The sequence below is a fragment of the Rhinatrema bivittatum genome, chromosome 3 (genome assembly GCF_901001135.1).
Source record: "Rhinatrema bivittatum chromosome 3, aRhiBiv1.1, whole genome shotgun sequence".
NCBI lineage: Eukaryota > Metazoa > Chordata > Amphibia > Gymnophiona > Rhinatrematidae > Rhinatrema > Rhinatrema bivittatum.
The window spans coordinates 224,390,313-224,409,562 of record NC_042617.1 but is presented as its reverse complement, the minus strand read 5'-3'; the positions used below and the strand labels follow the sequence as shown (position 1 = coordinate 224,409,562).

Here is a 19,250-nt window from a genome sequence, read left to right as displayed (position 1 = left end):
AGGGTAAGGACCCACTGGATGTGGCAGCGTATCGCCCTATATCTCCTATAAACGTTGACAAAGATCTTTGCTGCGGTTTTGGCAGCTAGGCTAAACTCCATCCTCCCAGATCTGATCCACCCAGATCAAACAGAGTTTGTCAGGGGCAGACAGGGGGTGAAATGTGTCCGCCATCTTATAGCGGCTCTAACTTACCAACCCCACAGCAGAGGTGTTGATTCTGAGCCTAGACGCTGAAAAATCGTTCGACTCCATCTCTTAGGAGTACTTATTCTGAGTCCTGCGGCAATATGGGTTTAGCGATATGTTTATGGGCTGGATGGAAGCACTATATAGCACCCCCAGTGCACGTATATTTAACAACGGAGCTCTTACGGATCCGTTCTCTCCCCACTGTGGAGTGCGACAAGGGTGCCCACTAATGCCATTGCTGTTTGTCTTAGCACTTGAGCCTTTGGCAATCCGTTTACGCCGTGACCAAGATTTCTGGGGTCTTAGCATTGGGGGCCACCAGTTGAAATTAGCTATGTTTGCCGATGATATTTTACTCTTTGTGGGCCGCCCACGTACAAATATCCCCACCATTATCCGGATGTTCAACCATTTTAGGGTGCTAGCGGGACTTAAGATTAACTTTGCAAAATTGGAAGCACTGTCCCTTGACCCACGGCTACACCACACTTGGGGGGACACTTTCCCCGTTTACATGGGCCCCTGATAAACTCAAATACCTAGGGGTATGGATCTCTAGGGACTTGAAAAGGTTATAAGCTCTAAATATTAAGGAAGTACAGGCTACACTACAATCTCAGTTGGCAGCCTGGCGGTCCTTCCCACTATCTCTTTTTGGTCGCTGTGCCTTAGTGAAGATGGTGATCGTTCCCAAAATACTTTACATATTTGTCGGAGAATGGCTTACGGATTCATATGTGTATTGTGACTCAAGTTTACTCCACTGTTTCTTCTACAAGCCAGCCCAACCTTGCTGCGAACTTTGGAATTTCCTCTGCCTCAACCCATGTATACGAGCCTGGAGCTGGACTCGCGCTGCTTGAGGACTGATGGGCATGGCTTCTCTCCTACTTCCCCTTATGGGCAATGCGGACTTCCTTCCAGGTCAGGACTGCAGCTATATTTTCCAACAATGGACACAGTGCAGCATTGCTTTTATCTTCCATCTGTATGATGGGGAGACGCCTACAGTACGGACATTTCAATCACTGTCTACTACTTTCCAGGTCTCACCCAGGCACTTTTTTGCCTATCTCCAGGCCCGCCACTATTTACAAGAGTTTCAATGGACGGCTGAGGCATTTGCCTCTGAATATTTGCTTTCCACATCCATTTTTGACACTGCCTGTGTGAAAAACTCTATTGCTGTTTGGAACACATGCTACCCTGCATGGCCCAGAGCAAAAAAAAAGGAGCAAAGTCAGTCCCCACAGCAGAATGGGATTCCTTTCTTGAGGCTGCAAGGGCTGGAACAGGAGGAGGCTGTTGTTGCTGGTTGTTCGGTGGGGGGGGAGTGAGTGATCAATCATATGAGTTTGAGACCCTGTGGTTGGGGGAGGGAGGGGGGAAGACATCATGTATGTGAGTGATTGAGAGCTTGTTTCTGTTAAAGAGAGCATGTTTGTGTAATTGAGAGCCCTTGTGAAAGAGAGGCAGCATATATGTAAGTATGTGATTAAAATCCTGTACACATAAATGAGAGCATGTATATGTATGATTAAGAGCCTGTATGTAATTGTGTGATTGAGAGCCTTTGTAAGTGAGAGACAGCATGTGTATGTGTGTGTGATTGAAAGCCTGTGTGAGAGAGAGCTTGTGTGTGACAAAGGAGAAAGTTGCAAGCAACCCCCCCCCCCCCCCCCCATAATCCCCTCCCAATTCACATCAATCTCAGGGTACCTGGAAATCAAACATTCCCAGGAATGGAGAGCAGAGTATTTTTTTATCCATTTTTTTTAAATTACTGGCTCTGTCTGTTTCAAAATATTTTATTGGTGTCTGGAAATTTGATATGAGTTTTTAAATATTGGATATACCATTCATCAGCTGTTTTGAAATAATCTGTCTTTTTATTAGCATGGTTTTACTGCTATTCATTTTATATTTCTTGATTTGTTTTATTAGGACTGGTAATATTTCTATTTTTCCTTTGTTGCACAGCATACAGCTTCTGGCTTATTGCAGTTTCCAGTTCAGTTTTGGTCTGCATGTTTCTATTTATGCTTTATAGTCTCTGTCTTCTTTGTTAGGTGAGGGTCTGTACTTGTGACTGAGGTGAGGCATTCGACTGGCATGTAGTTTCTGTTTAGGGCTCTATAGCAGCTTGGCTTGTTCCATTTTCCTAATAGAAGGAATATTGAAGTTTTAAGGCCTGGTGTAATATTTTCAGTGTTGCCTTTTCTTAAGTAAGCTGGTTACAGTTTTGAGTGCTAGAAGTTGGTGCTGTTCTGGTATGGGAGATTTACTATGTATGTAATATCTTTGCAGAGACAGTACTCTTATTGTTCCCTTGTGTTATTCTTAATACAAGTAATACGGGGTCCTCCTCTTTTTTTTCTGCCATGGATTATAACGAGCAGTATGTCACACGTGTGAGCATTGTCAGTCAGGTGTGTCATGATGGAAAAAAGGTTGAGAACCACTGCTTTAGAGAATTATGCAGCTCCTCCATTTCCCAGTCCTTGAACTTTTGGGAACCGAGAGATATCCAGCCACAATAGCAGTAATTTCCCTGATCAGGATTTGGTCCTAGGCAGATGTCATATCCATTTGTAATGGACATTTTCCTACCGCAGACAGTTCTGAACACCACCGACGATGGACTTCTTGGTTCCAGACATCCTGAAGTTTTTTGGATTTTTTTTTTTTAATAGCATTGCAAAGTGTTTGGGGGGCTCCCTAGGCAGCAAGGCAACACAGTAAAAGAAAAAATTTAAAAGAATAAATATATCAAAAGATATTAATCAAGAAAAAACAGATAGGATGGGTGCATTTTGGTGCTGATGCTCAAACTAAAAAAAGACTAGGCCTCACAAGGCAATTCCCACACATGCAGTAGTTACACGATGTTAGGTTCCATATTAAGAGCTACCACCCAGGAAAAAGACCTAGGCATCATAGTGGATAATACATTGAAATTGTCGCCTCAGTGTGCTTCAGCAGTCAAAAAAGCAAACAGATAGGAGAGAGAGAGGGTGGGTGGGATTAGTCTAGGGCAGTGGTTCTCAACCTTTTTTCTGTCGGGACACACCTGACAGATGCTTCTCACATGCATGACACACTGAATACATGACCATCATAGGGCTAAATATAAAAGTACAGTTTGCATCCACAGGAACCCCACTGACCCACAATTATGGATCTAGAGCAGAATTATGACATTCCCCGTACAACTCATCTTACAAAAATATATTCTGGTTCTAGTGTCATCTCAGTAATAGCAACACAAACTCAAACTACCAGGCTCAATAGCCCTACTTATGAAAAGACAGCAGTTTATCACTAATGCATGTCCACTTGAGAAAATACAACAAATAAGACTGATACAGTAAAATACTTCACCTTTGTCACATACACAGAGCAGACCAAACAGGATCTGCAGAAATGCACATAAACTAATCCGCACACAGTTACACTTGTATTATGGAATGCACTCAAACAGTAACAACCCTACCTATGAAAAGGCAACACTACAAATATTAAATCAGGCCCTAAACACCAATACACCTCCTATTAGGAAAACAGAACTAGCCAAGCAGCTATAGATCCCAACACAGAAATAATTGTATAACTATACTAATAAGCAGAATAAATGTTTGACAACAACTATGAACAGAATAATATCCAACAATTAAAAACTCATAAAAATTAATTTAAAATTCTCCAGACACCAATAAAATATTTCAAAACAGCAGACGCATCACATAATATTCAGTAATTAAAATGGCAGTCAATCAAGAAAAATAAACTTAAAAAGCCACCTTTACTAACCCCCTCCAGCAGCTCTCCTACTCCTCTTCCATGCAGGCCAGCAGCTCTCCTACTCCTCTTCCATGCAGGCCAGCAGCTCTCCTACTCCTTTTCCATGCAGCAGTAGTGGCTGAACTCTGTACTCATGGTCCTCTTCCTTAGTGCCTACGACCAGTCTCTCCGTGTCTCACACACACACACACCAGTTACACCCCCTTGACCAGTTTCTGTCTTTCACACACCAATCATCTCCCGACCGGTCTCTTACATACACACCAGTCACCTTCCAGAACAGTCTCTCTCTCTCATACTCATACATACACACACACACACCGGCTTCCCACTTCCATGTTCTATCTTACATATACAGGCTTCTCACTCCCATGCTGTGTCTCACACACACCTGTTTCTCACTCCTATGCTAGCTCTTTCCACATGCACAGGCTTCTTGTTCCCATAATCACTTTCTTTCTCACACACATACACACACTCCAGTCATCTCCCTGACCAGTCACTTCCATTGTCTCTCCTATATACACATATCACCTCTCTGACCAGTTTCTCTCAATCACACACATGCTCTCTCACACACTTTGTACAGATGATCTCAATCAAAATCAAATGCTCTCACTTACACAGGCTCTCAGTCAAGGTTACACATGCACACGCTCAATCACACATATATTCTCTCACTTACAGACAGGCTGGCTATCTCTCTCATTTCCTGCACACACACACCCCCCCCCCAGCACAAACGGTAGCTGCAGCAGCCTCCTCCTCTAGCCCCCGCAGGCCAAGAAAGAAGAATCCCATCGGCCACGGGAGGCAGATTCTGCTGTGCCAATTTCTGGCTGCTTCTGATTTTGCTCTGGGCCCACACTACTGCTCGGGGCTGCTGCTGCCGCTGCTATTTTTTCGTGCAGCATGGCTCTTTCTTCTTCCCGCGCACACCACTGCACATCACTTCCTGTTCCGGGACAGGGTGGGGGCAGGTGCGGGAAGAAGAAAAGGCCCAGCCGCAGTTGCCAGCCTCCACTAACACTGCTGCCGTTCCCATCCAGGCTCGAACATGCTGGTAGTCCAGGTGGCAATGGCAGCAGTGGAAGATAGCCTGCCTCTCGCTCAGTGAAGGAAAAGGGGAAAGAGCAGCGGGAGACTGGTAGCACGCGACACACCTGCTGCTGCTTGGCGACACACTGGTGTGTCACGACACACCGGTTGAGAAGCGCTGGTCTAGGGAATAAACATGTATTCAATGGTGATGTTTTCTATTCAATCTGATTTTAATGTACTGTTTGTGTTAATCACCAATAAAAATGTTTAAAAAAAAAAGCAAACTGTAGGAATTATTAGGAAGAGAATGGTCAATAAAATGGAAAATGTCATAATGCCTCTGTATCGCTCCATGGTGAGACCGCACCTTGAATACTGTGTACAATTCTGGTCGCCGTATCTTTATTCACATTTGCTACAATGTATGTTAAGTGCCACTTCTGTATGTATTGTTTTGATGAATGTTAGTAATTCTTGCTGATTTTCTGTTTATGTGTATTGTTATTTAATGATTGATATTAGTCAGAGTTTCATTTATTCTGGCATATGTGATTATGTTCCTCATTGTATCCTCTATGTTATGCAATAGTACAAATAAATATTTAATAAACATTTTAATGTTTGATTAGACTATTAAAGTATGATGTTATAATATATATGGGATTCCTTCTTTTGATATACAATAGTCAAATGTCAGCCACATGTTATGGCTAAATTCAGCCCTGCTTGTCAAATCAGAAAGGCTCCTTTAATTACAAATCTTATTTTGGCACCTATACTCAGTTATTTAGGTGCTTTATTTAGGCCTTAGACACCTATAATCAGCTGTTTAAGACTCTTAAGGCACCTTAAATCTGGTACTGAGTCCCCTCTGAGTAACAGGCTCTCATTCCCCCACCCTTGTTATATTGTATTTTCTCTTCAGTTTTATGTAAACCAATATGATGTACCCTCGAATATAGGTACAGAAAAACTAATAAATAAATCTTTTTAATAGCATGCACTTGTTTCTCCTTTAGTATGAAGAAATATGATTATACTGCAAACTAAAAGCTAACTTGGCATCCTTATGGATCCTGCCCACACATATACCCAACACCTCTCTCCCACATACAGTTTTGACTCCAAGTTTAAATACATATATATAAATACATGTATATATCAAACAATATTCTTAAAACAAAAATTTCTAACCTTGATTTCAGCAATGTCGGTAAGGTCTGTAAACAGATCTGAAGTACTCCTGGATGCAAACATTTGGCATGATAAGTGCATACATAATTGCATTCTGTAGATATGCCAAGCTGTTGAAAATGATGAGCTAACTCCACGCCTCTCTGAAGCACAGGGTTAAAGATATAAATGTATAATTTACACTGAACCACTGCATTGCCCCTTTTAATTAAATCACAAATATGACGTGTGATCTGAATTCTGAGCTGGTGATCTTCTCCAAAGACAAGAGGCTGATAAGCCTTTAAGACATCCCATTTCCAAAGCACATCTTCTGATCCCCCACAAGGCAAAATTCCTTGAAACTTAAAGGAAGTACCACAGAAATTAGATGTTGAATCACTATCTATACAAATTTCATGAAGGGTCTGTTTGAGTTCAGCCAGCTGGTCACAATCAATAGTGCAGATATTGCAAGCTGCTTGTTTAATCTTTCCAGAAACTTCTCCTCCTCCTCCTAACTGATCCAAAATGAGTTTGCTCAAGATATTCAATATATTTTGCTGAAAATGTTTTAATACTGGTAGTTTCAAAGCTTTAATCAATGGTGTAATCACGGATTGGGGATCCATACAACAGCAAATTCCTACATTTTGTATTCCTGATAGGATCTGCACACAGGTACTGCTCAAAGAAACTTGTTGAATAAGTTGCAGACTCTGATGACAGCAAACAGCAATGCAACAACATCGCTCAGGGTAATTAACTTCTTCATCTATGCACTCATAGCGGTTTTTGGAGGTCTGATTTTGGAAAGTAGAAATTGGAAGACCTGAAAGATCTCTGTGATGGTGCATAAAGTGAGAATAGTCACATCGTGTATGCCTTTTCCTTGTACACACTGATTGATGAAGCTGTTCTGATTTCACCTTTTTTACAGTATTGGTAATTTTCATAATACTATCTATTAAGACTGTGACATGCTCTGAAGCATGAGCAGAAACCTCTTCATTTCTTGTGACTAGCCATTCCATTTGAAGCACTGTGGTTTCAAAAAGTTCAACTCCTTGATGTTGTATAAATTCATGGACAAGATCCATGATTTGGCTGAAATAGAAAGGATCTGAAGCAGCAGACTGAAAGCAGCAAAGAAGCACCTGTAAAACTCCTTCCAGAAGTTCTGGCAACAAAAATATTCTCTGATATTTAGAACATGTAAAGTCTTCTTGAATTTCCTCCAGTGTTGTTTTTTGCCTTGGGTGTAAAGGAACAGACTGTTTTTCCAGACAAGCTCTGATTTTTAAGGCTGCTCTCAGTAAATCTATCATATTTTTTCTTAAGTTATCTGGCATTGTACTACTATTAATATCAACAGAGATAATGTGCAATATTGTTCGGAGAAGCATCCTCTGGATCAAAGCTATTGGCTCCTCTGTCCAGCCTGCATAAACCACCTTACTTTCAGAAGCACCACTCAGATTGCTGTAATCTCCAAATCTTGAGAGGAATTCTATTAATGTGGGTACTACACTGGCCACCAGTGCAGAATTATGATTCAACACAATATCAAATTTACAAACTTTTTCTAACAAAGATAATAAGACACAACACAAATCAAAGGGAGAGTTCTCCTTATTGTTGACAATAGAAACTGCAGCTGATTTGTTTAATGTTCCAGAACTGAACTCTTGCCCTGGCATTATGTTTTTAGCGTTTTCTAAATTCATGGGATCTAAAGTAAAGTTTGGTTCCGATGTTTGGGGATCACTTTGGTTTGCTGAATAATTTTCCTGAGGCTGATAAAGTTGCAAGAAATGTGATCTCCTATGCTTAACCATTGCTGATGTCTTGTCATCAAAATTTCCTTCTGAATATGAAGTAGATAACTGGGTTTTTAGTGCATCTGTCACTGAATAGCGATGGGAAGTTTTGCAAAGATGTCTAGTCTTCCAATAGGAAGACAGTTTGGAGGGAACCCGAAAAGGCAGACAAGACCTTCCTCGAGCATGTAGCTTTTCCTGAGGTGGTTTCCAAAAACTTGAATTGTCCTCTTTGGTCAACAATGCATCGACTGAGAATGGCAGATTAAAATCTGAAAAAAACAGCAAGATAGTTCAATAATTAAACATGTTGTATGATGCTAAACAAGAACCATAAAGACTGAAAATCTGTGCATCACCAGTCACTGCACCTCTAACATTCACATTTGAGACACACAATGGCACACTACATTGGTTTTTTTTCCCCCCAATATCTGTACTGTATTTAACCCCTGACGTCCAATCCAGATTAATATTTCTGCATCTTGGAAAAGATCAAAAACTCTCACTCCATCCTTCCCTCTCTACCACCCTCCATCCAGCACATTTCATTTGCACAAAACCAAGGAAATGCTGTTGGAGCCTGTCTTGTGATAATAACACTTATTAATCTTATTAAGACGGGGCCTTAAAGCCAGTGAGAACACAGAGGCCCTGCCCAAATTTAACAAAAGTCAGTCACATTTTGGGAGTCTAGACTAATTGCCAGGTATCCTGATGCCACCAATCCACAGGCACTAAGGATATTCAGTTACTCCTGGTAGATTTTACTGCCATGTTCAGATTAACAGTGAATGCAAGAAAAGAAAGCTGGAGTGACATGGAAAAAGATGGAAAAATACAGTAAAAGACAAAAAGGAAATGAGGAGAAAGTATTTAGAGGTGAGATGCTGCCTACATGCAAGCAGAAGTTAAGAACAGAAGATATTATTCCAGAGTGAGCAAAGATAGAGAATGGGAACTACCAGGGAGATGTAAACCAAGGAGAGAGAAGAGGTGCTGTGCAAGAGTATTAGAGGGAGAAAATGGGTGATACTGTCCAGAAACATATCTAGAATGGGGTAGGTAGGTAGATATCCAGGAGTGAGCAAAAAAGAAAGGGTGACCAAGAGCATATAAGAGATGTAAAACAAGACAACCTGTTGATGAACAAGCAAAGATGGAAGGTAAAGGGAGATGTAACAGAAGCAAATGTTGCCAGAAGAGCAGGTCCAGGAAACCTAAGAATACAAGTGCCATGATAAGTCAGAACGTCTATTGAGCACTGGAACCTACTTCCATGTCACTTTAAAAGTATGCTAAATCCAATTTATGTAGCTCACTCCCAGAAGACAAAGGTGGAAACATCTGGCTAATTGTTAATGGACCTATCAACCAGAAAAGCAAATTTGATTTCTTGTAAACAGGGTTCTTGTAAACAGGGTTCTTTGTACCAGACAGCAGGATGAATTATCCATTATGCGTACCATGGTTGTCTTGGCCACACTGGAGTTATGAGGATGAGATCTGCCGAATCTCTTATGCATTTCTGCACTGTGCATGAGATTAGAAGTATTGGTGGAAAGACGTATAGTAGGCCCTCCGACCAGCTAATGAGAAACGCGTCTTGTGTTACTCGATGAGGTGATGGGAACAGAAAGCAGAATGTTTGGAATTTGCGGTTCTGCTCCGTGGCGAAAAGATTGATATGAGGCCTTCCCCAAATTCAGAGCTGTAGGGCTAAGACTGTTGTAGTTCCCATTCGTGGGGATGAAAAATTCTTCTTAGTTTGTCCGCCCTGTTGTTGTCTATGCCTGAGAGGTAAGTGGCTTGAAGTGTAATGGAAATGCTGTCTGTCCATTCTAGGATGGATACTGCTTCCTTGCATATAATCCAAGAACCAGACCCTCCTTCCTTGTTTATATAGAATATTGCCACTTGTTTGTCTATGTAGATCATGACTATCTTTCCTCTGAGATTGAGTTGAAAAGCTCTGAGAGCATTACGAATTGCTCTGAGTTCCAAGAGGTTTATCTGTTGCATACTCTCCCAGGTAGACCACAGACCTTGACTTTGAAGGTGAGACAAGTGGAGGCATCCATGGTGAGTATGATTTAATGGATCAGGGGACGTAGGGGAGCCCCTATTGTAAGGGGCATTTCCGATAGCCACCAGTCTATATCTCGCTTCATGCTGTTCGTAATGGAGACGGGGCAGAGAGACGGTCGGAGAACTGTTTCCATTGAGTTTTCAGTCCCCACTGAAGACTTCTCATGTATAGTCATGTGTGGGGGGACCACATAGATCGTTGCAGCTATGTGCCCAAGATGTTTCAACACTTGACGAGCCGGAGCAGAGTTCTGAGTGCTATAGCTCTTGGCTCGGGAATTAATGCTCTGTCCTTTAAGGTGTTGATGTGAGTTCCAATGAACTACAATGCCTGCGTGGAGTGGAGATTCGACTTTTCATAATTGATTAGTAGACCCAATGTGTCCAAACATTGAATAGTTGTGATGAGATTCGTCTGGAGAATAGAGGGGCTGGTTGCTACTAGAAGCCAATTGTCCAGATAGGGAAAAATCTGAATACTCTGGCAACGCAGGTGAGCCACCGCTACCGCTAGACATTTCGTGAATACTCTGGGAGCCGAGGAGAGGCCAAATGGAAGTACCTTGTATTGAAAGTGGCGATTCATTGCTGTGAAGCAAAGGTACTGCCAGGAAGCCTTGTGCATTGATATGTGAGAATAGGCATCCTCGAGATCTTTGGAGCACATCCAATCTATGGGTTGTATGAAGGGTAGTATGGTTTTGAGTGATGTCATCTTGAATTTCTCCATCGTAAGGTGTTTGTTGAGTTCCCGGAGATCCAAGATAGGATGGAACCCTCATGATTTCTTTGGAATGAGGAAGTATGGGGAATAACCACCTGTGTGATGGCAGTTTGACAATGCACTGTTGCTTTAGGATGTTGTTGATTTCCAGGTGCATTTGTTGGGCATGGATGTGATGTTCTCTGATGGACACTAGATGTGGAATGACAGGAATGGTAGTGAAGTTTAAAGAATAACCATCCTTTATGATCTTTAGAACCCAGAGTTCGGAGGTGATATTTTCCCATGCAGGCAAGAAATGTAGGAGCCTGCCCCCGACTGTTACTGGTAGCGGTGGTGTGTGATGTCCTAAAAACCTTCTGCAGGTTTAGATGGATTCTGCTCCTGCGGAGGTTTAGACCTTGGTGTTCTTTGACCAAGGCCTAAACCTTGGTCAGAGCTTGAGACGACTAGGGTGAGATGATGAGTAATAAGCCGGTCTAGAGGGAGCATAAGGCCAGAAAGGGCGGCATTGAAATAGTAGCCTCTGCCGTAAGAGAAAGATGGAGTTGCAAGAGACCGAACGGCCAGTTTCTGCTATTTTAACTGAGCAACAGTGTCCTTGAAATGATCACCAAAACAAGTTGTCAGGATGGCAAGGAAGGTTAGCCAATTTCTCATGCACATCCTCTCTTATTGTGCTGGCCTGGAGCCACGCCATTCGCCTGGCTGTGATGGCGTTTGCTGTTGACTTTGCTGAGGTCTCGAAACCTTCGTAGATTGTGCATATCAAATGTCGCAACACTTCTTCTATGTAATGAAATTCAGTAGGGAGGGGTTGGTCAGGTGAATTGTCTTGGATCTTGGGTTTTAAGTCCTATAGACATTGAAACAAATATTGTGTGATCGCAAATTGATGTTGCTGAATCTTTGCATTCATCATGCCTGATTGACAGGCCCATTTTACAAAGTCATCAAGGTATTTGGAGTCGCGTCCCGGCGGGGTGTTGGAATGTAGCATAAGAACATTCCATACTGGATCAGACCAAGGGTCCATCAAGCCCAGCATCCTGTTTCCAACAGTGGCCAATCCAGGCCATAAGAACCTGGCAAGTACCCAAAAACTAAGTCTATTCCATGTTACAGTTGCTAGTAATAGTGGTGGCTATTTTCTAAGTCAACTTAATTAATAGCAGGTAATGGACTTCTCCTCCAAGAACTTATCCAATCCTTTTTTAAACACAGCTATACTAACTGTACTGGCAACAAATTCCACAGTTTAATTGTGCGTTGAGTGAAAAAGAACTTTCTCCAATTAGTTTTAAATGTGTAATGGGCCAAGGTGCCCATTTTAATGAGGAAAATTTAATGCATGCCCAGGAGCTGTCGTTAAAGTAAGTCGTGCTCAAAGGCTCACTAAAAAAAACAAAAGAAATCCTGTTTTGTAAGAACATGCCATCAAGCCCAGCATCCTGTTTCCAACAGTGGCCAATCCAGGCCATAGGAACCTGGTAAGTACCCAAAAACTAAGTCTATTCCATGTTACAGTTGCTAGTAATAGCGGTGGCTATTTTCTAAGTCAACTTAATTAATAGCAGGAAATGGAATTCTCCTCCAAGAACATATCCAATCCTTTTTTGAACACAGCTATACTAACTGCAGTACCACATCCTCTGGCAACAAATTCCAGAGTTTAATTGTGCGTTCAGTGATAAAGATTTCTCCGATTAGTTTTAAATGTGCCACATGCTAACTTCATGGAGTGCCCCCTAGTCTTTCTATTATCTGAAAGAGTAAAAAACCGATTCACATCTACCCGTTCTAGCCCTCTCATGATTTTAAACACCTCTATCATATCCCCCCTCAGCCGACTCTTCTCCAAGCTGAAAAGTCCTAACCTCTTTAGTCTTTCCTCATAGGGGAGCTGTTCCATTCCCCTTATCATTTTGGTAGCCCATCTCTGTACCTTCTCCATCGCAATTATATCTTTTTTGAGATGCAGCGACCAGGATTGTACACAGTATTCAAGGTGCGGTCTCACCATGGAGCGATACAGAGGCATTATGACATTTTCCGTTTTATTCACCATTCCCTTTCTAATAATTCCCAACATTGTTTGCTTTTTTGACTGCCACAGCACACTGAACTGACGATTTCAATGTGTTCTCCATCATGACGCCTAGATCTCTTTCTTGGGTAGTAGCACCTAATATGGAACCTAACATTCTGTAACTATAGCATGGGTTACTTTTTCCAAATATGCATCACCTTGCACTTGTACACATTAAATTTCATCTGCCATTTTGATGCCTAATTTTCCAGCCTCACAAGTTCTTCCTGCATTTTATCACAATCTGCTTGTGATTTAACTACTCTGAACAATTTTGTATCATCTGCAAATTTGATTACCTCACTTGTCTTATTCCTTTCCAGTTCATTTATAAATATATTGAAAATTAAGGGTCCCAATGCAGATCCCTGAGGCACTCCACTGCCCACTCCCTTCCACTGAGAAAATTGTCCATTTAATCCTACTCCGTTTCCAGTCTTTTAGCCAGTTTGTAATCCACGAAAGGACATCGCCACCTATCCCATGACTTTTTATTTTTCCTAGAAGCTCTCATGAGCAACTTTGTCTAATTGACTCCTTCAAAAAAGTGAAGCAGATTTGTGAGGCAAGACTTGCCTTGGGTAAAGCCATGCTGACTTTGTTCCATTAAACCATGTCTTTCTATATGTTCTGTGATTTCGATGTTTAGAACACTTTCCACTATTTTTCCTGGCACTGAAGTCAGGCTAACCGGTCTGTAGTTTCCAGAATCGCCCCGGAGCCTTTTTTTAAATATGGGGGTTACATTAGCTAACCTCCAGTCTTCAGGTACAATGGATGATTTAAATGACAGGTTACAAATTTTTACTAATAGGTCTGAAATTTAATTTTTTAGTTCCTTCAGAACTCTGGGGTGAATACCATCCAGTCCAGGTGATTTACCTCTCTTCAGTTTGTCAATCAGGTCTACCACATCTTCTAGGTTCACCGTGATTTGGTTCAGTCCATCTGAATCATTACCCATGAAAACCTTCTCCCGTACGGGTACCTCCCCCACATCCTCTTCAGTAAACAGCGAAGAAAAGAAAATCATTTAATCTTTCCGTGATGGCCTTACCTTCTCTACGTGCCCCTTTAACCCCTCGATCATCTAACGGTCCAACTGACTCCCTCACAGGCTTTCTGCTTCAGATATATTTTTAAAAGTTTTTACTGTGAGTTTTTGCCTCTACAGCCAACTTCTTTTCAAATTCTCTCTTAGACTGTCTTACCAATGTCTTACATTTATCTTGCAAATGTTTAAGCATTATCTTATTTTCTTCTGTTGGATCCTTCTTCCAATTTTTGAATGAAGATCTTTTGGCTCAAATAGCTTCATTCACCTCCCCTTTTTACCATGCCAGTAATCGTTTTGCCTTCTTTCCTCCTTTCTTAATGTGTGGAATACATCTGGAATGTGCTTCTAGGATGGTTTTTTTTTTTGTTTGTTTGTTTGTTTTAACAATGACCACGCCTCTTGCACACTTTTTACTTTTGTAGCTGCTCCTTTCAGTTTTTTTCTAACTATTTTTCTCATTTTATCAAAGTTTCCCTTCTGAAAGTTTAGCCCGAGAGCCGTGGATTTGCTTACTGTCCCCCTTCCAGTCATTAAATTAAATTTGATCATATTATGATCACTATTGCCAAGCGGCCCCAAGATTTCTAGCTAATTTTATACTGGGAAAATAGGGCTATAAATCCCTGTATGAACTAGGTATCAGTTGCTATATTAAAAAGGAGATAATAAATCATGGGTGGACCACCCCTGTGCTAAATGCACCTTCAACATGGAGAAGATAAAGGTTAGGCAATGCCGGCCTTCAAGTGCCACAAACAGGTCTGGTTTCCAGGATATCCACAATATACATACATGAGATATATTTCCATACAGTGAAGGCAGTGTCCACAAATATCTCTCATGCTCACTATGGATATCCTAATAACAGACCTGTCTGTAGCACCCGAGGACCGGAATTGCCTATCAAATTCAAATAAACATTCTAATAATATACAGGGAAAAAACACTTCACAATTATTTTAACAGGCAATATTAATTGAACGGAATAATTATTTATTTTTTTAAACACATACCTACTGATTTTTCTTCTTGGATAGGTATTTTCCAGACCAGAGGTAGAAGTGACAGAAGGAGAGTAACTAACTCTTCTCGGCATGTCAGATCCTATGTTGACAAAAGAAACTCTTTAAAATGCAGGTCATATAACCTTACAAAGAAACTGTAGGCTTCTACTCAAATTTTGTACTTATAAATCATGAAAATAAATCTGAACTAATTTTTTCTTCTATTTGTTCTCTATGCACAACAGAGTTAATGCTAAAAAACATTGCCAATTAACCCTGAGTTTAAAGCAACTATATAAAACCAAGGAAATAAATGCCACACCTTATAAGCTACAGCCAATCAGATAACCAACTTGATATTTTACACTTCCTTGCAACTTTTTCCTTTATTAGCTCTTTCATGTTCAAAGAATTGCTCACCAAAGGGAGAACAAAACCATTACATGAAAATTAAAAGTAAACAGCCTCTCTTGAATGGAAAGCAGCTGCTGCAACTAGCACACACCATTTTTTCTTTAAGTCTGAAGATACATCCTTAACAAAATAAAACAAAGCGAAGTCATAATCAATCTTTTCAAATCAGAATAAAACTTTATAGGTAAGTTTTCAAAGACTTACTCACATATAAAAGCCATATATGTGTGTAAGCCATATATGTGTGTATGTGGCCCAAGTGCATGTAACGTGTTTTTTTGTTTTTTACAAAAGGACCCACATATGCATGTGTCTGAACATGCAAAAGGACACGTGCAAAAAAAGGGGAGTGATGGGAGCATGTAGGGACAGGGTTTGCATATACGCACTTAATGAGGTATTTTAAAAGCCATGTATGCGCAGTGGCGTACTAATGGGCAAAGGGGCGGTACACCCCAGGTGACAACAGGGAGAGGAGTGCCATTGCCGCCAGTTGAAAGGTCTGGCAGCGGCACAGAGAAGTGATGTGCTGACGGGCTTCCCACTCCCCACCAGCAAAAGCGAGGTCCTGCGGAACAAGAGTCCAGTGGCAGATAGAGAAGAGGCCCTGCACTGCCACCGGCATTTCCCAGAGCCGGCGGCAGAAGACAAGGCTCTGCGGTGCCGCTTGCATTTCCCAGTGCCAGTGAAAGAAGAGGCTTGCTGTGCAGCCAGCAGTCGAAAAAGAGCTCCAAAACGTGTGTGAGAGAGCAAGAGACTGACCTTGAGGGAGCGTGTGTGTACACGAGAGGGTGCCTGTGTGGGTATGAGAGGGTAAGTGTATATAAAGCAGAGTTGCTTACCTGCAACAGGTGTTCTCACAGGACAGCAGGATGTTAGTCCTCACATATGGGTGACATCATCAGGATGGAGCCCAATCACGGAACACTTTTGTCAAAGTTTCTAGAACTTTGACTGGCACCTACTGGGCATGCCCAGCATAGCACCAACCCTGCAGCCAGCAGGGGTCCCCCTTCAGTCTCGTCTTATAGTAAAAAATATATGCGAAAAATAAAATAAGAAAACGTAAGCGAACCCAACTCCACGGGGTGGCGGGCGGGTTTCATGAGGACTAACATCCTGCTATCCTGTGAGAACACCTGTTACAGTTAAACAACTCTGCTTTCTTACAGGAAAAGCAGGATGGTAGTCCTCACATATGGGTGAGTACCGAGCTGAGGATGCCCGAGCAATGCACCAAATGTACCCAAAGACGTGCAAGAGGCACAAGAACTGGGGTGGAATTTGGTAGAGGGCATCCTGAACCCTAATGGGTTGGCGGAAGGATGTTGGTACCTCAGTTCGCAAATAAGTTGCGTAGCACAGACTGGCCGAAGATGGAATCTTGTCTGCCAGCCTTGTCTAACAATAATGGGCTGCGAAGGTGTGGAGAGAATTCCAGGTGGCAGCCTTACAGATGTCAGCAAGCGGCACCGAGCGTAGCTGCGCTACTGATGTTGCCATGGCCCTGATAGAGTGTGCTGTAACACGGTCTTGAAGCGGAATGCCTGCAAGTTGGTAACAAAAGGAAATACAGTCAGCTAACCAGGAGGAGAGAGTTTGCTTACCCACAGGTTTGCCCAATTTGATGGGATCGAAGGAAACAAACAATTGAGTTTATTTTCTGTGGGCAGCTGTACGGTCTAGATAGAATTCTAGATAACGTTTACAGTCCAGGGTATGCAGAGCCCGTTCTCCTGGATTTGAGTGGGGCCTGGGAAAGAAGGTGGGTAGTATAATGGATTGCTTGATATGAAACTCTGATACTACCTTAGGCTAAAACTTAGGGTAAGTGCAGAGTACTACCCTATCATGCAGAAGTTTAGTGTAAGGCGGGTAGGTGACTAGGGCCTGCAACTCACTAACTGCGAGCAGATGTGATCGCCAAAAGAAAAATCGCCTTCCTGGTGAGTTAGCGGAAATCACAGGATTGGAGAGGCTCAAACAGTGGTTTCATGAGCCGCCCCAAAACCAAGCTGAGGTCCAAGGAATGGGCCGGAGGGCGCAGTGGAGGTTTAAGGTGGAGCAAGCCCTTCAAAAAGCATGTTACAAGGGGTTGTACTGAAATAGGTACATTCCCGACAGGAAGGCGGCTACCACACTGACATGTACCCTGATAGAAGAAGTTTGGAGACCTGACTCTGACAGATGCCAGAGATAGTCCAGAAACTTCGGCGTGGAAAAAGTGAAGGGATCGATGGACATGGAAGTACACCATACCGTAAACCTGTTCCATTTGTAACGATAAGACTGCCTTGTGGAAAGCTTTCATGAAGCTACTAGGACACGGGAAACCAGGCAGTCAGGGAGAGGGCCTGGAGGTTGGGGTGATGAAGGCAGCCGTTGTTCTGAGTGATCAGAAGTGGGTCCTTCCCCAGAGGAATGTGCCAGTGTACTGATAGGTCATGGAGAATTGGAAACCAGACCTGGCGTGGCCAATGAGGGGCTATCAGAATCATTAGTCCCTTGTCCCTTCACAACTTCACGGGAGTCTTTGAAATGAGTGGATGTGGAGGGTACGCATAAAGGAGACCGCTGGCCCATGAGAGGAAGAAAGCGTCTCTTGGCTGAAGATGTTGGCTGCAAGTGAGAAAGCAGAAGTTCCTTACTTTGCGGTTGTGAATTGACGCAAAGAGGTCTATGTGAGGGTAACCCCAACGTTGAAATATTGAGTCCGCTATAGTGGGGCTGAGAGACCACTCGTGCGGTTGAAAAGTGCGACTCAGCTTGTCTGCCAACACACTGTCCACTCCCGGCAAGTAGGTGGCCCTGAGGTACATCGAGTGGGAAAGAGCTTCCACCCATATCTGTGCAGTTTCCTGACACTGGAGGAAGGAGCCCGTTCCCCCTTGCTTGTTGATGTCCCACATGGCCACCTGGTTGTCTGTTTGAATCAGGATGACCTGGTTTGAAAGGTAATACTAAAAAGCCCTGAGAGCATATCTGACTGCACGAAGCTCCAGAAAATATATTTGGTGTTTGGCTTCCTCTGGATACCAAATGCCCTGAGGTTGCAGGTTTGCAACATGTGCACCCCAGCTGAGGTTGGAGGCATCTGTTGTCAAGGTTATTTGAGGTTCTGGAGTCTGAAATGGAAGGCCTTGAAGAGAACTGGATTGGTTTATCCACCAAGCCAGCGATAATCGGAGCAGGTTGGTGATGTGGACAATGGTGGACATTGGCTGAGAAGACTGAATCCACTGCGATTTTAGAGTCCACTGCAGTATTCTCATGGCAAGGCGAGTCATGGGAGTGACATGCACCGAGGCGGCCATATGACCCAGTAAGATCAGAAAGTGACGTGCAGTTGAGTGTTGTCGAGACTGCACTCGATGGGCCAGGGAAGTGAGAGTGAGAGCTCGATCCTGAGGTAGGAAGGCTTTCGCTTTTATAGTGTCCAAGTCGGCCCCTATGAACGATAGGGTTTGAGAGGGAACTAGCCTGGATTTTGTATAGTTTATGAGAAACCCTAGGGAGATCAGGGTATGCCACGTGAGACGTAGGGGCGTCAGTGCAGCTTGCTAAGTGGGAGCCCTGATCAACCAATCGTAGAGATAGGGGTAGAAGTGGACACTTTAACTCCTGAGAAAGGCAGCTACCGCTAAGAGGCACTTGGTGAAGACTCGGGGGGGGGGGGGGGGGGGGGGGGGGGACAGATGCTAGGCCGAATGGTAACGCTCGATATTGGAAGGGTTTTGGGCCTACTAGGAATCGCAGGAATCTGCGATGTGATGGAGTAATTGAAATGTGTGTGTAGGCGTCCAGGAGGTCTAGAGAGCAGAGCCAGTCTTCCCTTTGGAGAAGAGGA

General features: G+C 42.8%; 1 protein-coding gene across 1 annotated transcript in view; it reads right to left on the bottom strand.

Annotated features, from left to right (window-relative positions):
• The window catches only part of LOC115087279 (lysosomal-trafficking regulator-like), a 1,534,685-nt gene that overhangs the window by 1,458,517 nt on the left and 56,918 nt on the right, over nucleotides 1-19,250 (bottom strand). The window contains 2 exon segments of the mRNA XM_029594260.1: nucleotides 6,229-8,299; nucleotides 14,999-15,089. Of these exon segments, the coding sequence (XP_029450120.1) occupies nucleotides 6,229-8,299; nucleotides 14,999-15,089 (2,162 nt within the window).